The sequence below is a fragment of the Epinephelus fuscoguttatus genome, linkage group LG9 (assembly GCF_011397635.1).
Source record: "Epinephelus fuscoguttatus linkage group LG9, E.fuscoguttatus.final_Chr_v1".
Classification (NCBI taxonomy): domain Eukaryota; kingdom Metazoa; phylum Chordata; class Actinopteri; order Perciformes; family Serranidae; genus Epinephelus; species Epinephelus fuscoguttatus.
Window position 1 is genome coordinate 4,000,342 of NC_064760.1, and position 23,760 is coordinate 4,024,101.

Genomic DNA, 23,760 nt, shown 5'->3' on the forward strand with positions numbered 1-23,760 from the left:
CTTCTTTTGTTGACTGCATCTTGACTAACTCAACTTATTTCATTTATTGTTTTACAGTCACTTCAATTTCTTTCGTTATCTGCATTTTGACTAACACCTCAACTTATTTCGTTAATTGTGTTTACTGCCACTTCAACTTCTTTCATTCACAGTTTTCACTGTCACTTCAACTTCTTCTGTTAACTGCGTTTATATTGCTTCACTACTCCTTTCATTTCAACTGCAGTTACTACTTCTCCCATTAACTGTTTTGAAGCCACTTCAACTTCTTTCACTACGTTTACTATTTAAAATATTTCAACTACAACATTTTAAGCAAAACTAAACTTTTTTTTATCCATTTCTAATTTCTTTTAGTGGATGAACACCGTGTACAGCTCCATCCATCTCATACACAATTATTGTTCACTTTTGGCGACACATTTCTGTTTCATATTTTTCTGGCTGCGGCACAAGGAGATGACATCGCCATCTTGTTAATCTGTGATTGGCTGACTTGTTTTTTTCAGATGGGCAAGAGTCATCTGGTCTGGAGCCGGTCTGGCCCATAGGGGACGCTAGCAGGACTTCACACTGTTAATCTTAAAAGTTACTTCTCTTGGTCCAGTGAGGTCAAAGTTAAACACAGTGAAGAAGGAAGCCTCTGTGGCCGACAGAGACAACAAAGACAAATCCTGACAGAGTTACAGCGCTGCCCTGCCCCCCCCCATGTGTCTTGTACACCCACGCTGAATTCAAGGAAAGCTAATGTCTCTTCTTTCTTTAGGTACATTGAGTTTTTTAAGTAGTGACTGTGTCCAAACTGAATCAGACAGCAGGAGACTCTGCTGCTGCAACAGACCCTCATTGTTCAGACTCAATCGTACATCAGTCCAGCACAGCTGTGTGGGAGTGGGGACCTGGGTTTATTTATTAGATACCTTCAGTGTGTGTTACATTTAATATTAAAGCCAGGGAGTCTGTTCTGTATTGTAAGGATTCACTATAAAACTGTTTTTAAGACATTATAGAAATGACCTGCAGTGTGAAGGATTTTGTGTGTGTATGTGTGCGTGTGTGGTTCAGTCCAGGAATGTGCTGCCGGCCTGGTTATGAAAGCAGAGCAGAAACACTCTGATCAGTCGGCACAGTCACTGTTGTAGTGTTGTGATATTAGCACGGATGCTACAGTTAGCATCTGCTGCTGAGAAGTTTAACTCCAAAACTCTCAACAATTAAAAACCTTTGAAGTCACACTGTCAGCCACAGATGTGAGTTTTCTTTCTCAGCAGTCCTCATCATTTTTACCAGATGATGCACTTGTTGTAAAATATTTTATCCAATGTAAGGTTTAAAATGAACCTTAATACTTAAATATAATAAATAATTACATAAATTCACTATATTTTCTATGGAGTCTTGTTCCAATTAGAATTTTAGCTGTCAAAACATTGTCATGCTGCTTGTATATTTTTGGACGAATGTGTTTCTGTGGCAGGAGCAGTTTTGTTCACATGATAACAGGAAGCTGATGCAGTCTCACTTTGACCTCTGATGACCCTCATATTTGTTTTTATACATTCTGTGATATTCAAGTAACTAAAGTTAACTCTATTGTTAATGTTGGTGATGTTACCTTGCTGTTTTAGTGCTGTTGATGTGATGCAGTGATGGTGTTCGTTGTGTTCTTACCTGTGAGTGCGGTATGTGCTGGCGGAAGTTCATGCTATTCTTCTGTTTGATCTGCTGCTGTCTGAGCAGCGTCAGCAGGGCCGCCTTGTCCTGGCTCTGGGTGTTGGGGGGCCGCGGCGCCTCAAAGTGCGTCAGAGGTTTGGTGTTGTTGTAGTTCGGCATGGCGCCTGAGGCCTGAGCCCCTGGTGCCGGTTGGTGACTGAGGGGCGGCCCTGACTTCGGGTGACCCATCATGTTGGGGTGTCCAGTGGGCCCCGGCATGTAGCTGCCGGCCCCCGCCTTGGGAGAGCTTTTGTTGGGCTGACCGGGCATCAGCAGCTGCTTCTGAGCGTTGGGGTTGAAGTCCTGTGGGTACAGGGAGGGGCTCGTGGGTTTGTCCATACCAAACGCACCCCCTAGTGGGCTCTGAGAGGTGTTGGCCATCTGGGGCCAAGGCGGGGGGTGGGCATGGGGCCCTTGGTTGTGGAACTTGGTCCCCGGCTGTGGCTGTTTGTGCTGCATCTGGCCGTGGAGGTGCTGGGCTCTCTGCTGCTGGGCAGCCAGCTGCTGGAGCTGCTGGGCGGGGGACAGGTCTTTGGGCACCGGGGGTCCTGGAGGGAGAAGGTGGTTGGGGGGAGGCTGAAGCTGCCTAGGTGGAGGAGCTGGCTGGGATGGTGGCAGAGCTGGGGAAGAGGCAGAGGAGGAGGCGACTGGCGAGCTGGTTGGGTGAGGAGGCGGCCCAGAGGAGGTGGACCTGACCTGGGGGGAGCCAGTGCGAGAGTCCTGCTCGAAAGCCACCGAGGCCGGGGAGAACTCCGTCTTAACGCTGGCCAGATCTGGAGGAAGCAGACCCTGTGAGGACTGGCCTCCCCCACCACCTGCTGCTCCTCCTGCTCCTGTCCCAGCACCACCTGGAGTCGGCACCAGCTCCAGAGGGTCTTTACGGTCCTCAAACCCATCATTGAGAATGTCCTGGATGTCCTCGTAGGCCACAGAGCAGTTCAGCTCCTCCATCAGCTCCGTCCACTCCTGCTCGTTCAGGTTGAGGTCGGGGAACAGGCTGTTGTTGCCTCCTCCCGACGGCGGCATGATGGGCAGGATGTCATCGGGCTCCTGCTTCATCTCTTTCCGCTGGAAGTCCGAACCTGCTTCCCTGCCGCCGTCCGTCGACTCCCCAGCCTGCGCGTGGGTCCCGTTAGAGCTCAGAGCGTCGCTGATCCCCAGCTTGGAGTCCAGTGGGGAGCCGTTGGTGGTGCCGTTGTCCAGACAGGCCTTCTTGTTGGGAGGGAAGCCGTCGCTGAAACCGTTGACCTGATCTCTGCCCAGCGGAGAACTGGCACTCTCCAACTTCCTCTTCACTGTCTCCTGCAGCTGGAGGACCAAACAGAACGATCGAGAATTAGTAAAAGCAGTAACACTCGGCCATCACCACACCACAAACACAAGGGTTCAAACCCCAACCCTGCTAATGTGTCTTTGAGCAACAGACTGAATCACGCACAGTGTGAGGGGGGCTGAGAAAGTCTGAATAACAGTCCAAAAACATATTTTAAAAAATCATGTTATTAACAAGAAAAAGTGATTTAAACCTGTTGCAGACACATTGAAGCTCTGGACTTAGATATTTGCTGATGTTTAAGAAACAAATCTGTAAATTATTAAGAGTTAAAATATTTACGGAGTTCCAAAACATTTTCATGGACAATATTTCAACACTTGTACATACCTTCTCAAGGACCAGTAATAACATTTAATTCTTGCCCTACTTGCCCGTATCACATATCTTACTCAAACACTTAACATAATTTCAGTTAGTTGGCATACATGGAGGAAGACACGAAAAGTGGGGGGAAATGAAAACGCATGTGACGGTAAACAAAATGCTGTCACACATTGACACATATTGGAGCTACGTTAAGTCAACAGCTTCAGAAAATAAATCTGCGGTTATATTAAATTCCATGGAAGGTTATCTACGGAAGATTACTGTCACAATATAATCAAACACAACAAAATGCCTTGCCTTTTCCAAAACTTTAAATATTTTTTTAATAATTCAATGACTTTTCCAGGCCTGGGAAATGTAACTGTGAAATTCCAAGACATTTCCAGGTCTTCCATGACCGTGGGAACCCTGTACTTATAGTTTCTACTTGACATATTTAGTTTCAAGTTGCAAAAACTATAAATTACTTTCAATGAATCTCTATTATCCTAGTTGTTTTTGACACTGGCTAATTCCTGAAACTGTTTACAGGGTGCAACTACCGATTATATTCATAATTAATTCGTTGGCTGCTTATTTTTTAATCATTTAGTCCAACCATAACAATTTCCAGAGCCCAAGGTGCAGCCTTCACTTCAAGGTTCTAACTAGTGGATGTTTGCTTCAAGGAAATGACCACTGATTCATCGATTAGAAAATAGTTGTATTTTAATCTGATGATTTTATTTCCAAACTATTTAAGCAACAATTGCAGCTGTAATTGTCTTAATTTAGACATCTGCATCATGAAATGAGGTTATTTGGGAGTGCTGAGTAACAAAGCCAGCTGTTGAATAATGACAGAATTTCTATTTCAGTATCCTGCAGGAGCCGCGTTCCAGCTGCAGGGGGCGCTGCAGCTGAATGGACAGAATTATGAGAGCTGAAGCCAGCAGACGACGGGAGTGAAAAAAGCTTGTGAGCTGCTGCCGATAATAGAATCAGCTGCAGGCAGGCTTACATAATGCAGATAACAAAGAGCTTCCTCAGAGCAGTCAGCAGATCAGATCTGTTCACTCTGCAGGACAACACCGGATCTGATGGGAACATTCAGAGCTGCCTCCGCATCAGCTGATCCTCACACGCTCTCGCTGTGCGATTATCAAAGAATCTCAACACCTGTTTGGTCTTCGCGGAAAAGACTCGACAGGTGAATCCAGGTGAAGCTCGGTCTGGTGTTTACAAACAGAAACAGACTGATGGAAACAGCCTGGTTTTAAATCTCCTTTGGGCTCTGACACATGTAAAACACCTTTATATCGTTATATTTATTACTTCTCATTGCAGAAATACATTCCCGTCTCCAGTTTATTCACTTTGCAATAACAGTCGACCACTAATACTTATTGTATTTTTTTACAATTCAACTTCTGCACATACACAACTTCTTCTTTTTACACATATCTACAGATCTAAGATGTTGACAGCTGCTTCTCTGTAACTGTTGTGCATCTGACAATAACATGAAACTTGACACTACCGATGCCTGACCATAGAAACCTTTTGTTTTACGTGACTTTCTCTTGTAAACAACACAGCAGCTATTGGCAGATAGTATGTTTGGGCGGGTGGTGTCTGTAGATCATTGGGTACTGGTAATTTCAAATGAAAGTAGGTGTTTGGAGAATTATATTTGGATGTAATAAAGCGTTGCAAAGTTGTGGCTTTTGAAGTGTGTAATCTGTGGATGTTTTATGTAACAACACAGAGTCTACAGCTGACAGTGACAATGACTAACACGCTGATGTTTAGCAGGTATAATGTTGAACATGTTTACTGTCTTATTGTATGCTAAGGTTTGATAATTTGCAGTAAACATAAAGCACAGCTGAGCCTGACAGGAATGTCATTACTTCTTCAAGTATTCAGTCATAACCAAAGTGTAGGGACACATTACGATGCTGACCTGATGACAGAGTGATATCCTTGGGATCAAACAGTAGCTAACCTGCTGCCTCTGTAGCAGCCTGTTATTGCAAAAGGAAATGTGTCCTCAGATAACCAACGTGATTATAAACAGCTAATGAATTTAAGTACAAACACTGATCTGTAATCCAGCCTGAAAACCTCATCAGATCGTCTCTACAGTACAAGGAACGAGATAAAAAGTTGAGCCTCATGAGCAGAGTGGCGTCAAAGTGTGGACAAAGGTGATGTCTTCCTCTAAATATGCTGAGAATTTCCTGATTAGCCCGACTGGTGCCAGAATGGTAGAATCAAAACATTTGGACACAGTTAGTTGCCCAGTAGCACCGAAACCAGCAAAAACAGTTTGGATTATAAGGTGCATAAAGCCGAAACTGTGTGGAGGCAGACGCAGGTCTGGTTTTAACCCCTAACTGGGCTAACTGGGGCATAACCCACAGTACATGCACAGGAAGGAGAGGACTGAAGGCCCAACCTCTGCAGCAGTGGTGCACTGCTTTGAGGAACTGACTGAAAAGGAAAAGAAAAGTGTGATAAAGGCGCATTTTTATCATGTTGTGACACAGAAAACACCTGTGTGGGTGTGCAGAGACTTAAGAAGGAGGATGGGTCAGTGACATCATTGAAGTGTCTAACAAGTAGGCTTGAACTGTACAGCTTTTTCATACCTTCCAGACATTTCACCAGGATATATAGTAAAGACGGCACTTGTGAAAACAAAAAAAGTTAAAGCTGAGCTGCTGGTTGTTTGAAGTCACTGCACGTTTTCGTGAAGTGAGAGGAAAAAGCAGATCAGAGACGAAAACAGTCACTCATTCAAATGTGTGTTTCAGTTTCTGCTGATACAGTTACTCACGTGAACACACTCTGGTTTTTAAAATCAAATTTCCAGCTGTAGTTTCAACCAAAACATCGAAGATTTCTGAAGCATGTGAACATACATACACTCTGTGTTTTGTGTTTGTTTTACTGTTAAAGTTAACTCATCTTTCAATGTGCCTCCAGCACACTGCAGCTCTAGCATCAAACTAGAAATGCTGAAATAAGCTGTTTGGCTTTGGCACCGCTGTAGATATGGATTCAGAGAAAACCCAATACAACATGACAAACATACAGTAGTTGTATACAGTATGATGTATATTAATCATTATAATACACTACGGAATGCTGCAATACCTATACCCTCTGACAAACATCAAACTGCAACTTAAGAATTGAAAAACAAGCTTCTTTTAGAGTGAGTTTACTTTATTTTGTCAGTTTTAGTCACACATTGTGGTTGTGTTCTACAGATGTCATTACTGCTATGACTCTGCTCATCTCTTATCATTTTACCTGAGTCAGTGGCAACATTTACAACCTGGAAGTGATACTGAAAGAGGCTCTGAGTCTGTTTGTGTCTGGATTAAGGAGAGAAAGGTGAGTCTCACTTGAGGGAACGATAATGCGCCTGTAAAGCCCCGTTTCCACCAAACACTTTCGGTATAGTACCTTCTGAACCAGCAGTAACCCTTCAGACATGGTACCTACAACCTAATGTTTCCACCAGAAATTAATTACTTCAAGTGTATGTCATTCAAGAGAGACAATAAAAACTAAAGTGATGGTCAAAGTTGTCACAGTGAAATTTAAGGTGTGCTGATGGATTCACGTCATCAACTCATGCACTGAGTAACATTACAAGTAAACGTTCCACCTTAAAAGTTGCCGGCAGTCGGCCCAGTTAATGAAGTTATTTTTTCTCAGACTCCAGCTGCTGTGAGAGGCAGCAAAACATCCTTTCATTTTATAGTTACAGTTTACTAATAAAACTCTCCACGTTATGAACAGTGGTTACATGAGCCTCAAAACCAGACACAACTCAGCCCTGAGCAGAGTGACCGTCCTCTACTGACCAATCAGGCTGCAGTGTTCACAGCTCCACCTTTTAGTACCAGCTCTGTGTGCTAGGTACCCCAACAGAGGGGGGACCAAACATGGGGACACTAAGGAACAGTTCTGTTGGTACCATCGACAACTTTTCACAGTGGAAACAGAAAGAAGCGTATAAGTGATCTGTTCCGTACTGCTCAGTGGAAACGAAGCTCAAGTTTCAACACAAACTACAGGGTGACGACTACAGAAACAGACTGACTTTAGTGTGTGTGTGTCCCTGGATCTAGAGCTGCTACTATTAAACTATCTAATCAATCAGTCAATTGACGGGAAATTAATCTTCAACAATTTTGATAATTCACAAACCATTCAAAGCAGAAAATTCCTGGTTCCAGCTCCTTCTTTTGGTTGATAGTAAACTAACAATCTAAAACATCTGAAGACGTCACCATGAACTCTGGGAACCTGTGGCATTTTCCACTTTTCACATTTTTCACTTCTTACTGACATTTTAAAGCCCAAATGTTTAATGAATTAATGAAGGAAAAAAGTAGTAAACGCTGAAGTGACCTGAGTGCAAATAAAGATGACTGGAAACCAGAAGAAAAAAGAGAGAGCAGTGTGTCTGCCCCGAGGAAAAGGAAACTCTGGTGACTCACTGGGCTTCTCAAACCTGAAATACTGGTCTGACTCCTCCTCCTCGTTACCAGGGTTACAGAGCTGGGGGTGGGGGTCACAAAGCACAGAGCAGTGCTGTGGCATTCTGGGAATTTGAGTCCCTGGAGACTGTAGCAAGCTTCACTTGTCATGTTTGGTCATCCGATACTACGACTAAAACTATGATACCACTGTTAATACTATAATTAATAGTACAACATTTACTACTGTCACTACTGCAAGTAATGTGACCATTTAACCACTGTGCCCCTGGTACAGCTGTGTCTCTCCACAGGGAGTTTACAGGTCAGTCGAGGTCAGTGTTTTGCGAAAGGACATTTCAGCAGTTTGGGGGGTTTGAGTCGAACTTCACTGGCTGCACTCAAGACATCCTAAACAGTTTCAATCAAATAAAGGCAACCTATTATGCAAACTTTCACATTTATACTTGTACTTTGGGTTTCTACAAACATGTTTACATTTATTTTCCTCATACTGTCTGTGCTGGAACACCTGTATTCACCCTCTGTCTGAAACACTCTGTCTCTTTAAGCCACCCTTCTAAAAAAAGTCCAGTCTGCTCTGATTGGTCACCGTTTCGGGGTCTTACACATCTGCGTCTCTGCAGCTGAATTACTGTAACAAAGAATAGCTGCACTTTCTACCATGGAAAATCACTAATAAAAGCTTCTAAACACAAACGAACATGATCCTGGGGGAGTGGGAGCCAAAATCAAGAAGAAATGAACATCATCAGCAACCAGGATGACATGTTTCCCTGACGTTAGCAATGTACTTACCTCCGGGGAATTACTGTAACTGAGAACTGCAGCACTTTCTACCGTGAAAAATCACCAAAAGAGGACACGTTCCAGCAGGAATATGATCCAAAATCAGAAACAAACATCTGCAATGAAGATTACTGCTTTCCTTTAGATTAGTATGTAGCTACATGTACGTTAGCAGTGCACTTGCAGCAGGCAAATGGCTGTGACAAAGTATAGCGGCATTTTCTACCATGAAAAATCCCAAGAATTCTGAACCAAATTCTTTACAACTGGCCATGTTCCAGCAGAAACCTGATCCGAAATCGTGGAGGAAATAAACATCAGCAACCAAGACTACTGGTTTTACTTTAATTAGTACATAGCTACATGTATGTTAGCGGTGAACTTGCAGCCGGCAAATGATTGTAACAGAGTATAGCTGCAATTTCTACCATTAAAAATCCCCAATATAATTTTCTGAACCAAAGTCTTTACAACTGGACATGTTCCAGCAGGAATATGATCTGAAATCATGGGGAAGTTAACATCATCAACAAGGATTACTTGTCTCCCTGATGTTAGCATGTAGCTACATGCAGCAGCATATGTAATGGACACACTTGGAGCAGATGACTATGTACAGAAATCTGCTACAAGCACGGACATTTTCAGCCATTTAAAGGGGACCTATTATGCTAATTTTCAGGGTACTTGTATTTTGGGTTTCTATGAGAACACGTTATCTTGGTTGCCAATGTTAATAACTCCACAATTTCAAAACATATTCTTGCTCGAACATGGCCTGGAAATCCAGAGATCTCGCAAGAGCACAATTTGAATTTTCTCAGCAAGTCACTCTGGCAATCAGTAATGAAGCTCATTACCTATGCCCATGAAACTGAGCTGCACCAATCACACGGTGTATCTGATATAGGCGGGCCAGAGGCGAGCTAAACAGATGACGACAGCGCTGCGACGACAAAGTCCGGAATCAGTCAGTAAACATTGCAAGATGGCTACGGATGAACACCAGTTGTTTGAAACGGCTTTGGCCGCTACAATGAACGAGTTAGACTTGGCTTTTTAGACTTGGTCTGGATTTCCAGGCTAGCTCGAACATGTCCTGTTGTAACAGTTTGTGTTCAGAAGATTTTATTGGGGATTTTTCACAATAGAAATTTGTTGCTATAACCCAATACAAACATTTGCCAGTGCAAGTACTCTGCATGTCCAGGAGTACGATCCCTGTCAAGAAATCTGTCACGAGCTGATGTCAGTTTGTAGCCAAAGTATAATAAAAATGTTGTAAACAGAGTATTCACAATGGTCTGAAGCCCATATTATGACAGAAACAAGGTCCTCTTAAAAATACCAGCTGAGATGATGTTTAAGGCATGAAATTCACTGCAGCAGCACTAATCTAGTGTACAGGGTCTATTTTGAGTTTTCACTCTTACAAAACTACTGCAAAGTATTACAAATTAGTCAACTGTTGATCTTTTTCACTGTGATTCAAACTGTGATTTGGGGTTTCCTTTAATACTTCAGCTGGCAGCCTGAGGGAACAGCAGCGTTACGCAACAATGAAGGAGAAAGATTAAAAAAACAAAATAAAAGTGCTATAATTAGAATAACTACAGTCTGGAAGGGGGACGCACAATATTGGATTTTTGCTGATATCCAATATGCTGATATGTAACAACTCATTTGGCTGATAACTGATTCTGATTAGGGCTGCAATTAACGATTATTTTCACTGTCGACTAATCTGTCGATTATTTCTTCGATTAGTCGACATAGCACTTCATCGAAAAATGTGTTAAAATGTTGAAAAATGTCGGTCTGTCTTGCCCAAACCCCAAAATTACGTCATCTAATGTCTTGTTTTGTACTCACGCCAAAGGGTTTTAGTTCACTGTCACGAGAGAGTGTGTAAAGCTGCCAATATCTGAACTTAAGAAGCTGCAGTAAGAGTATTTTGGGATACTTTTATAGTACTTTACTATGAAAAATGACTCAAACCGATTAGTCGACAACTAAAATAGTCACCGATTATTTTAACAGTCGATTAGTCGTCGATTAGTCGACTAATCATGGCAGCCCTAATTCTGATATCGATAAATCCACTTTTTCCCCACCTAATTGTAGTGATCAAGTCTCTTCTGTAGTGGAATTAACATCATATAATGCATGCATACTCTTATGGTGATGGCCCACCAGCAGATGGAGACATGAAATATAACACTTTTCAATATGCATAGTAAGAATTAATTGTGCAAAATAAGAAAAAGCATGTTGGCCAATTCATTATATAGCCAATATCAGACGATACCAATGACATGCCGATATTATCGTGCATCTCCGGTCTGAGCAGATTCACTGACAAAAGAAATCATGCCAAAAGAGTAGTTGATTTTATCTTAATGACAGTTTTACTAGTCAGTAAATTGCTTTTACTTCAAAATAAAAGAAATTAAATCAAAAGTAAAGTAAGTAATCTTTTTCCTGACAACAGATTTATAAATGTGAGTATCTTTGGGATCCCTGACTGCTGGTCAGATAAAACAGGAAGTTTGAAAAGAGAACTTTTCGGAGAGTATTTTCCCAACTTTGATCAATTAAATGATCAACATACAGTTAATAATTAGACACATATTATGTCTCTTTTCAGACCAAGCTGGACTGTGTCATGTACACTCTTGTGTAAGTGGCATGTCAAGGTCTATTTAAAATAAATTAAACACCTTTTTTTAGAGACAGAAGTTAAAATGACATGACAGAACAGTCACTCACACACTAAAGTTTCCACGTGCACAGTAACAGTCTTTGACAAAGTAAAAATATGAAGTCATTTTGTAGAGCAATGTTTAAAGCCAAGATGAGTGCTCAGAAGACACTGAAAGTCTTTGTTGTGACTAAAACAACCGAGTCTGCATATTTAACATTACAGTGAAATAAATAAAGGCTTCTAAATATCTTCGCAGTGACTCATCCTCAGAGTTTTGTCTCTCACTTTGCCACAAAAATCCAAAATATCTGGTGTGTTTACGTCAGCTTATCATAGTTTGATTGCATTTTTCCAGCATGAATCTTTTGTTTCTTGCACTGAATCTGTTGTTTTACATTTCAGTCACTGCTGTTTATTTGACTTTTACAGTGTTTTTTGTTTTGTCTCTTCTTCTATGAGCTGGTAAACACTCAGTAACTGCTAGAACCAGACTGAGATCTCTGCTGGCTGATATTACTGGTCAATGTCATCACAGATAAATTTGTACCAGGTATGTAAACAGAAATCAGAGGACACTAATGTTTTTAAGCTGCCTTTCTGGTCTGTATCTGAGCTGTATTTTAATGCAAGCTGATGTATTTTCATAGTAAATGTATGAAGTACTGTTTACTGCTTATACCATCCTGAATACGCCTGATCTCATCCCAACTCTGAAGCTAAGCAGGGTCAAGCTGGGTCAGTGCTTGAATGGGAGACCGACTGGGAACACCTGGTGCTGTAAGCTCAGTAGCTCAGTCCAAAGGGACTTGGCTTGAGAACCGGAGGGTCACTGGTTTGAGTTCCCGTCCAGACCAAGTATGGAGTGTGGACTGGTAGCTGGAGAAGTGCCAGTTCACCTCCAGGGCACTGCCAAGGTGCCCTTGAGGAGGACAACGTACGCCCAACTGCTCAGGGTGTCTGACCATGGGCAGCACCCTCACTCGGATATCGCCATTAAATGCTTGTGCATTGGTCATGTTTTTGCATGTGTGTGTATTTCTGCAGGAAGTATGTAAATAGTAGTTACCTGGATGTAACTCCAGTTCTATATGTATGTGAGTATGTTAGTATGTGTAGCCCTCTGACCAATGGCAAGGCCCATTAGAGGGCCATTTTGGGTTTACTTGACCGTATCCTTCATTCTACTTCACACAGACCTCTGGTCCTCCTTCATGGACACTTTTATGTCCCATCTAGTGGCCCTGGTAGAGTGTGAGTAGACGATCAACCTTGACTATTTAGAGGAAGTAAGTCATAACAAGGTTTCGGTGGGTGAACGTGCAGAAGGATAATTTGCACAACATTCTAATCCATGTAAAAACAAGATGGCAGCCACTTCTGCCAGTACAGTCAGCAGCTGATTCCGACACAAAAGTGGACAAGGTCCAAAACCTGATCACATTTTATGGCTGAAACTTGTTTATTTGTGATTAATATTGTTTGTAGTTTGATAAAAATACAACTGTGACTAACTTTAGTAACAGTAACAATTTAGGAAGCTGTTAATTAGGAAGTACTCATTTGAGGACTCGGGGACTTAATTATCATGGACAATGTTTAGTTTAGATTTTTGACCTACAGTAGGTGACATCACTGCTGAGAGAAGCCAATCACAGCTCTGCTGAGGTTATTTGGGCCCGTCTCCTGCAGCAGCCATACAGAGCGTGTTGTCGACATGGAGCAGAGCGAGGCGTTTCCTGACAGTGTTAGTATTCAGGACCAACACACACACACACAGCGACACTCACAGTGATGAGTCAGCTGTGAGGGGGCGGTGGGGGGTTTCTGTTCATACTGAGTCACCTCTCAGGACTCCAGTCGGAGTTTGTCAGCCTGTTCCTACTGAGAGCAGATTCACGCTGAGAAACAAACTGACTCTAGATACAGAGGGTGGAGCGCTCCTGATACCAGTCTGATTTAATATGACACTAAGGACATCCACAGAAGGGTGAAACACAGAAGTAGAACCCAACATGGTGTCTTTAGTGAGGAGGTGTTCTTACAACATGAATCTCCAGAACAGCTTCAGAAACAGACATTTCATACACAAGATGTAGACCCATTTAACACAGACAAACAAAGTCTCTGTCTCACTGCTATGTGCATAAATAATAATAAATATAAAAATAACAATGTCCTTATTTTTTCATAACCATATTTATTTTAAACATCTGCAGTTTTTGCGTTTTATGTTGATCACTGCCTTTTAAATAAAAGTGCTTGTGACATCTCACATGTGGCTTTGACTTACAACTGAATATTTAGCCCACTATGTAGAAAATACAAGGATGTATTATATAGATTATAAGGAGATATAATTTTGGTCCATATCTCTCAGCACTAATGGAAGCTCTTAAAAGGAACCCTACAATTTCCTTTAAAGACACCAAAACTTTCTAAAGAAGCCCCAGAAACACCCAAGTGACCACAACATTCTCTTGAAGGGTCCTCAAACCTCCTTAATAGATACTAGACCCTTAAAAAAGACCCTTAAGAACTACTTAAGGACTCCAAGAACCTCTGCAATGACTACAAGTGCATTGTCAGTGGTCACTAGAACTGCATTACGGACCCCTAAAAAGTCCTCAGTAACCACGAAACCCAAAGAAACCAAACACCCTGAAGGACCACTGGCATCTCCTTTGTGTACATCCATATTGAACTGGTTTTATTTGTAAACACGTCTGCTTCTCTCAGTTTCAGCCCTTCATCCACACTAAAACAACATTTTTCTCACCAAAGAACGGCGATCCAAAACAGCCTCAAGGTAAATCTTGTACCCCCTTTCCAATTAGTGTGTGTACACGTTTTTTTAAACATGGGAAACCCCACTAAAAATAGGCCATAACCCCCTTACCATTACCAAGAGACTAGAGCTGTGTGCAAGGCACTGCAGCAGATGAGAATGCCTTTCTTTTACTAGTGTGTCAAGTTCGACATGATGGACAGACTGGAAACAGGTTAGTAAACAGCAGAAAGCTGCATGGAGATCTGGTGAAAATGTTACCATGGTTACTTCTTTTTCCTCTCTTGAACTCAGTGCAGACTAATTTGGAACGATGTTTGAGTGCTGATTGGACAGAGACAGGTGTTTTTTGTGATGGCGTGTCATCGCATGGTAAAGGGGCTAAAAGAAGCATGTTCACCCGCATGTTGTATTTCTACCAATGCCGATTGGAGCCGGAGCTGAAAAATACCTGTGACTACTGCACAGTCATTTGACCCAGGTGTGAACATCAATTATAACCTTTTCCACTACATACAAAAGACAGATGTTAGCAGGTGCTGGTGGGTTTTGTGCAGAGTGAAAGGAGCTTTATAAATCCTAAAACACCAGCTTGGTGTTTAATTGTGCCTGTAACTTTCACTGTTATCGATCATTTTAAATGCCACTGATCATTAAAATATATTAGCCGGACACACATCAGAGCTCATGTCATTACCTGGATATGTGATTCTAAAATAACAATTTTATCTGCAGCACAGCAGCCGTTTAACATGCAGTGTTTATGAGCTGAAGTAAAACAGTGATGGTGATCAGAGAGCAGGAGGAGAATGAATGGAGGTGGAACCAGCTGAATCTCTGCAGAGTTACAGACTGTTAAGAGGTGTTGAGAGGACAACTTTCTGTCACCTTAAACTTTTTCTGTAATTACATATTTTTGCGACCATGAATTGACTGTGTCAGCTGAGCTGTGCGCCCCACTCCTCACCTCCTGCTGGCTTTGATGCAGTTTTGTTGTTTGTTAACTTAAAAAAAGACAATGAAGAAGAAGAGATTTAACCATTTTCACATTGTTGTGGTGTTTCACTGTGGACACAGGTCTCTACAAAAACTGACCTGGAAACAAAGAAAGTAAACACAGTCTTAGTGGCCTGTCTTTCATACCATCTTTAAGGACTTGTAAGTTTTGATTTTCTCTGAATTTCTCTCTGTGCATTAGTTTGACAAATTGTTTTAACGCAGTTTGATTAATGTAGAAAATTAGAGCTGTACTTTCACAACAGATAGCTGAAGTCCTGGTGTAAACCCGCAGCCTGTTCTGTGTCCTGAGCTGCGGGTTTAAACCTGATAAATCCCACCGGCAGTCTCACCTGCTTTAAGACTCAACTATCAGATGGACTTTGGACTCTTCTACACTCCACTCCTCTGTTTTCTAACAGCTGAGTTTCTGCTAACACACACACACACACACACACACACACCTGTTGTCAGTCTGTCTGGATTCATGCAGAACCAGTAGAGACGTTAACAGACTGTAATACAGCAGAGGAGTACAACTACAAAACCAAACTGAGGAACACTTTGCTTTGCTTAAGTTTTGACTGAATAAATCAGGCATATCTTAATGAAGAGTTATATATTTTAAATTAAGAATTGTATGGCACTGAAGGGAACATACTAGTGTGTGTTTAAAGACACTGCTGATCTAAGCAAACCTTAAACAGCATGACTACATATTACTATCTTGAGATTTAGTTGTTAGTGCAAGTGTCTGCATTAAGTTCTGCAATCAGGTTGGAAGTGACAGCAGATTTAAATCCTGTGGTTTCAGTTTTGGTGTTGGGCTGAGCTGCAGTTTGGTTTATCTTTGGATCGCAAGTGCACCTTTAATCAGATGCATATGCAAACATGTCAGGCTACAATCATACATGAATTTGCTGCTGTATAACTGATAAATTGCTTTTTGTTGAGTCTATAAAATGTCAGTTCACAGAGTCCATTTCAACAGTCAGACCTGAACACCATTAAAAACCCCACAGTGAATAAGTCTAAATGATATGATGGAGAAAAGCAGAGAATTGCCTACGTGTGCCTTTTTAAAAATCAAACTAATCAGTTAAATGATTAACAGACTTCTATTTTTCTGTAAATCAGCAAACTTAATTATTGTTCTGTACCTACCCTGCTAAAATATTAAAACAAAAAGGGAGGCCCAAGCCTTAAAAACCAGTCTGGTTTTGGTATCTGGGATTTTTGTGCTTAAGGACAGTCATGAAGAAGCTGAACGAATCCAGTCTGTGTCTGTGAAAGCAACCACAGCCAGAAACACAGAGGTCATGTGACCTGACAGCCACAAAACAACACTTCCTCTGTCAATCACTGACACATGAGACACACAGCAGTGAAAGGGTTTTGATGATCAGATGCTTTAGTGCAGAAACAGATCATCAATCAGTCAAATGTCTGATGTTTAGAGCTCACTGTCAAACTGTAGGTCAGTGTGTTTGTAACAGTGTCACTGAGGAGGATGTGGACATGTTGCATGTTGGTACTAAGTGTTGTTTTAGGCCTGTTCTTACTGTGGCGCTGAAAGACAACACTGCAAATAGACACAACACAAGCAAACAAAGAAACACCTTCACCAACATGACAACACACGAAAACATCAACTTGACAGGGTCGGGGAAAAATATGATTCTTAGAAGCATTGCGATTCTCTCTTGAAAGATTCTGTCTCAATGCAGAAAAGTCAATTATCTGAAATTCAAAACCCAATTCTCAACATTACGATCGCCTCTAACAAGTCTGTAAAACCAGGCTGTACGCTCCTTACAGTTGAAACTTACTAGACGTAAAACGTGCAGTGTGCTCACATTCGAACTCCCTACTACTATATTAATAGAGGATAATGAAAGTAAATTCATCTGTATGGATCTGTTTTTTATGGATCACTATAAATACGCTAAAAGTAACAAGTAGTCACACAGTGAGAAAAATAAACCATGTTTATGAATCAAAAATGTTTTAGCATCAATAATCATTCTATAATCACATTGTAACCCTCTATATCAGATTTTAATCGTGAGGTGCCTACAGATTTTCACCCCTACCACAGATAGGCAGCATTTAAAAAACATCTTCACACAGGAAATTAAGTCGACTAACAGTCTCAAGATTTCATTATTTATTCTTAACATCTTTGTCAAACCACAAACTGACAGTGCAAGATTTCCTCAGATGCCATCAGACAAATACTGATTTAATTTAGATCATCGTTCAAAGCTAAATATATCATTTGATTATTGAGTCTCTCTGTATAAATGTAAGGTGACGTGTGAATTGTGGCTCACACTTAAATGTTATGTTAAATATTTGTCACAGTATAAATTTGAGAGTATGTCTTTTAAATGATAAAATGCTCCAGTAAAACACTAACACAATACCTAGCTAAATGAGATGCGTAAGTCTCATATGACCACGTGCCTTTTTGATTCTTTCTTCCATATTCATATAATGTCATTAATTTTGTCCATAATGCTCAGCTCAAAGTAAACTGATTTGCACTGACTTGATTTGCTCTCATCTGCTGTACATTTGGGTATACGTCTGAAGATAGTTTACAATGCCCAGTGGTGCAGTGGAGGGTTTACGCAGGTATATGGGGTATATACAGGTCATTTTCTGACTGATTATAGTACAGCCACCTCTCAGCCTCTTCCTCCTCAGTAACCTACACATTTATTAGCAGTGCTAGATGATGACAAGTTCATTGAAACTGTTTAAGAGAGGTGCTGATTCATCATTAGGGGGTGTTTGTTGTGTTGAGTTTCCGATATTTAGTCATGTAAAATGTGTTTGTGCTTGCTACTCTCCTGCATTGTTGACTGATAATACCACAAATGAGACTTTCAAAAGACTACTTTGAACAATGAGAGGTAAACCAGTTGAGCTCTGGCTGCTTACTGCTGATTTTGTCGGTTTAGATAACACCACTTAATTAAGGGTATGTGCAATAACCCTTCACTATTTGGTCCACTTACCCACCACTAATGTCTGGCCTCATACAGCAGAGCACACAATCGTCTCTACATCATCACGAGAAACATGACAGAGTCATAGAGTGAATGAAGCAATCTGAATCTAATCTGTAAATACCAAATATCTGAGACAGGCTACCACTCTGAGCGCTGCCTGAAGCACATACAACCCTCCCTCTTGGTGGTTTATTAATGCTCCACCAGGCTGAATCAGAATCAGCTTTATTGGTCGAGCAAGTGTGTGTGTGCACATGGAAGGAATGTGAATCCGGGTTTTGTTAGTCTCAATGTACATGCACAGGAATAGACATAACGGCTAAAAACAGCAAAGCATGGCACGGAAGACATAAACATTTAAGTGCTATGTACAGATATAGTGTGTCTGCAGTGTGCTGTAACATCCCGCCTGTGTCTGGTGCTCACTCACCGCTATCAGGGTGCTGTTCCGGCTCTGCTCCGCCGCCGTCCCTCCGCTCTCCCCGAGCTCCGCGCTGCCGCCGCCGCCGTTCCCGGGCGCTCTCTGTCCGGCCTGGTCGCCGCTGGGCTGGGGCTGCCGGTGCTTGTTGGACCGCTTGGCTTTGGCCTGCAGGCAGCGCTGGTGCAGGGCGAAGGTCTGCTGCCTCTCATGCTCCAGCCGCTCCAGCGTCGCGTTCTCGTAGCGGTTCTCGCAGCTGTTGTGATGCTGCCGGAAGAGCTCGATCCTCCGGCGGAGCCTCTCCATCACCGCGCTGTGTCGCGGTGTAACAAAATCCGCCATCATCAATAATAGTAAAGCTCCCGGCTCAGGTTTCGTCCATAAAATGCTGAATTTGGCTCTTTTTTCACTCTGGGCGTCTATATACACCCCCCCTCGCCCTTTACAAAGACTCCTGTGCTGGCTCCATGGAGGCGACCTTTGTCTTGCTAATGGCCTTCAGTCACAGCGGCACTCACTGCCGAAGAGGAAAATTAAGGTTTTTGGGTGCAATACCATTCAGCCTCCTGATTCTACTCACTGTATATTGTGATCTCTCATGATATACACCAGCTGATTTAACTTGCTGTGTAACAAACAGAGCTACCAGAGTCCTGTTAGAGCCACATTACGCCTCCGTTTAACCCCAAATCAAAAACACAAACCCTTGATTTCTCCCTGCGGTGTGAAAACACACCAAAGCCCGCTACTTTTTTTTGCAAATAAATAATTCACATTACATTGCAGTTTCAAATCAATGAAACAGTGTGCTGTCTCGCTTTCAAACTAACTCCCGTTGAGCTAAGTTAAGTTAGCAACATTCCTCCACTCAAAAAATCAAAGTTGGAGCGTCGAAAATTCCTTAAAAAACTATGATTAAATTTGGGTGTTTTCTGGAGCTAGCTCGCGTTAGCTTCTGGCTTCACTAACATGTATTTGTTACCGATGGTGTTACCCTCCGTGGGAGCATCGCAACGGGTCTCCAACTTGTCTGAAACTTTTTATTTTTGCTCGAGTATTAACTGTTAGTTAGCTTGGTTAGCGGGGGGGCAGGAGCTAGTTAGCTGGCTAAGCGCTGGCTACACAAACTTGGCAGTAATTACTCAGCCAGTGAAAAAACCCATTATTTCTACCAACCGCTACGACAAAACAAACGACAAGACTTCCCAGATGATACAAGTTTTTAAATTCACTTACTGTGAAAGCGTTGCTGTCCGCTCCTTCCTACAGCATCTGTCTAGCAAACAGCTGATCCTCCGCCTCCTTGTAGCGTTAGCTGCTAGCTGCTAACACTATGTTTTCTGATAGACGGGCTAACGTTAGCTCGACTAGCAGGCTAGGTGGCTAGCCTGAAGCGTTTAAATAAAGCATCATGCTTCAGATTTATTTCTCCCGAGGTTCCCGGCGCGGATATTCTTCCCCACCTGGCCGAGCCCGAGTCGGGATGTGAACGGTTTGAGAGCGGATTCGTCCAGTAAGAACAGGCTAACTCTGTCCCTTCTGTGCTGTTTCTATTGTTTTCCAGTGGACAGGCAGGGCTACTCCGCCATCTTGGAAACTTTCTCTCTTTTTTTTTTTCCATCAGCGACAGGAGGAATGTCCATGGTCCCGCCCATCTGATGAGTGACAGGCACAGACAGCCAATGACGAGCGAGGAACACTTAGTAGTGACGTACAACAGGGAATGAAAAATTATCATTATTATTATTATTCACCGATATAACATAATAAATATATAATAAAATTAATGCAATAGAATGAGTAATGATAATAATTAAACTAACAAATTTATTATTAATTTCTAATATTTTTATTCGATTCAAATCGAAATAATATACCCATAATATAACAATAGAAGGCAATAAAATTAAAAAGATATGGCTTTTTTTTTTTTTAAATCAAGCGATGTGCTTGATTTTAAAATCCTACTGTTAACTTATAAAGCTCTAAATGGTCAAGCGCTGTCATATCTTAGAGAGCTCATAGTGCCATATTATCCCACCAGAACTCTGCGCTCTGAGAACGCAGGGTTACTCGTGGTCCCTAAAGTCTCCAAAAGTAGATCAGGAGCCAGAGCCTTCAGCTATCAGGCTCCTCTCCTGTGGAATCATCTTCCTGTTACGTCCGGGAGGCAGACACCGTCTCCACATTTAAGACTAGACTTAAGACTTTCCTCTTTGATAAAGCTTATAGTTAGGGCTGGCTCAGGCTTGCCCTGTACCAGCCCCTAGTTAGGCTGACTTAGGCCTAGTCTGCCGGAGGACCCCCCTATAATACACCAGGCACCTTCTCTCCTTCTTCTTCTTCTTCTTCTTCTCTCTCTCTCTCTCTCTCTCTTTCTCTCTCTCTCTCTCTCTCTCTCTCCCGTATCCTATTACTGCATCTTGCTAACTCAGCCATTCTGGATGTCACTAACTCGGCTTCTTCTCCGGAGCCTTTGTGCTCCACTGTCTCTCAGATTAACTCATATCGCAGCGGTGCCTGGACAGCGTGACGTGTGGTTGTGCTGCTGCCGTGGTCCCGCCAGATGCCTCCTGCTGCTGCTGCCATCATTAGTCATTAGTCATACTTCTTCTGTTATTATACACATATGATTATTGTCACACATGTATACTGCCAGGTATTAATACATACTTTCAACATATTGTACCACAGTAGCCAGAACTATAACTATAATATTATTACTTTCAATAATGTTGTTGTAAGATACTGTCATTACCTGCATATCTCTCTCTCTCTCTCTCTCTCTTTGTCTCATTGTGTCATGCGGATTACTGTTAATTTGTTATGCTGATCTGTTCTGTACAACATCTATTGCACGTCTGTCCGTCCTGGAAGAGGGATCCCTCCTCAGTTGCTCTTCCTGAGGTTTCTACCGTTTTTTTTTCCCGTTAAAGGGTTTTTTTGGGGAGTTTTTCCTTATCCGCTGTGAGGGTCATAAGGACAGAGGGATGTCGTATGCTGTAAAGCCCTGTGAGGCAAATTGTGATTTGTGATATTGGGCTTTATAAATAAAATTGAATTGAATTGAATTGAATATTAATATTAATAAAAAATAATGATACAATTACTATAATTTTTTGGGGGGATATACGTTTTAAGAAGTGATTTAAAAGATGTTATCGATTAAGTGTAAACCCCAATCCATCCATGACACAAAATTTTAATGTAATGTCAACAGAAATGCCCTGGTTGTCAAAATGATGTAAAAACTTCATGTTCACTTGATACAAAAACTCACCCATTGTGAGCTTGACATACTTTTTTAATGTTAAGCCAACAATTTTTGAGTTTTGAGTTAATTTAACTAAAATTTATAAAGTCGATTTTGCCTAATTAGTCTCACGCCAATCAAATCTATCATTGAGCACTTAACATATTGTGGCATATTGGGGCTAAATGGATGGAGACAACATTTTAAAGGCCATAAGCCAAAGAAAACTGCATTTTAAGGTGTTGTAAATCACTCACGTTACCCATTACACAGTCATTAATGTTTATGTATTTCGCAGTGGTTCTAATGGGCGACAGTTAATGCTGTAGTAAAAGACATATAGCACCATGAGTCAAGTTGTGTACACAGTAAGTGACCTCCCGCCTTTGTAAATATAAGAATTTCTTAGGTCAGAATTAATCTCTTACATTTTTCTAGTAATTGAGAAACCTAAGCCTGCCACAATGTATTTTTATAATTCAAAAACAGAATTTATTGCTCAAACCACATAAAAGTTATGTTAAACTGACATAAATTTCCTGTCAGAGGGACATGTGACGCATTTATTGTGTGTCTGGTGTACTCAGAACTTTTATGTTACTGTTTTGTACTAAACTGAAAGTTTTGAGTGAAAGCTGTTTCCGAAATTTTTATAAGCTGAGTTAGTAAACTGGGGTTAACAGCGTTCTGTAGGTCTCAGCTTCTCAGACAGTGAGTCCTGACTGCAAAAGCTCGGTCACCTTTAGTTTTGAGCCGGGATGTATAAGCAACAGTTCAGCAATACTGTTGTTAGTTTTATTTCAAGTATTTTTTTTAGTACTCCAACACAAGAACTTTAATTGTATTTTACCTGTTTTGTTTTCAGAAAAAAATTATAGACATAAAAAATAATTAACTAACAACAAAAGTTGAATGTTTTTCATTGATGGTGATCAAAATATTAATTCCTGCTGTCAATCAGTTAAAGAAAAGTCAGTAAAGTCCCCAGTTTTCCATTTATTTTCCATTTATTGATTTATTTTCACTGCTCTTTATGAAAAGGCTCCACGCTTTGTTTTATATCATGAATCGCTGTGTTGCTGCTGGAGTGACATCCCATCATAACGTGCTCTCTTGTTTTAAAATTTTGGCTGTTAAGTAATGTAGCCATCTTAAAGGGAATAGTACAGACTTTTTGAGGTGAGGTTGTATGAGGTACTTATCCATGAACAGTATATTACATACAGTAGATGGTGGTCGGCATGCCCTCAGGTTGGAGAAGCAGGCTGGAGTCCAAAATGGAAGCTAAGCAATGACTGGTGTGGCAGGGTCAGCCACCTAAAAAGTTCCACCTCAAAAAATCACTATCAGTTTAAGTTTACACTATACTGAGGGTTATTTTCACCGCTGTACCTCGATGTCAGACTGATTTCTGACAGGAAAATGAAGCCAGACTCCATTGGGAAAAACAGCGATTTAACGTTGCTGAACACAGGAGCTGCTGGTGTACTGCCGCCTTGATCAGGTTGTTTGTTTTATTGTGTGACTTTGGCTTTTAGAAGGGTTCATTTGGATTCACCAAAGTCTCACAATAACACAGATTAACTAACTGACGGCAGCAGCAGTAGACCAGCAGCTCCTGTGTTGAGAGAGCTTAAATTAGTGTTTTTGTTAATGGAGTCTGGTGGCTTTGACCAGAGCAGAGATGACTGACTTCATTAGTTTGGACTATTTTAAAGGTGGCTAAAATTTGTTTTGTTGCTGACCCCTCCACAGCAGTACGTTGCTTAGCTTCCGTGTCAGACTCCGGCCTGCTTCTCCAAACTGGGGGGTGTGTCAACTGACATCTACTGTATGTAACATACTATGTGCGAGAACCCCGGTTCAAAAACTCTGACCTATCCCTTCAGAGAAATGAATCAAATACATTAGTATTAAAACCAC

The 23,760-nt window shown here is 41.5% G+C and overlaps 1 protein-coding gene across 2 annotated transcripts in view; it reads right to left on the reverse strand.

The window, feature by feature from the left end:
- Positions 1-20,202, reverse strand: part of maml1 (mastermind-like transcriptional coactivator 1) — a 33,976-nt gene extending 13,774 nt beyond the window's left edge. Inside the window, exons 1-3 of one of the 2 annotated variants that reach the window (XM_049586420.1) lie at positions 19,821-20,202; positions 18,597-18,897; positions 1,672-3,021 (exon numbers count right to left, since the gene is read on the reverse strand). In XM_049586420.1, coding sequence (XP_049442377.1) covers positions 1,672-3,021; positions 18,597-18,890 — 1,644 coding nt within the window. In that variant the 5' untranslated portion in view covers positions 18,891-18,897; positions 19,821-20,202. Of the gene's footprint in view, positions 1-1,671; positions 3,022-18,596; positions 19,102-19,820 lie in introns of both variants that reach the window. The other variant, XM_049586419.1, reaches the window with a different exon arrangement.
- Between the last annotated feature and the right edge of the window lie 3,558 nt (positions 20,203-23,760).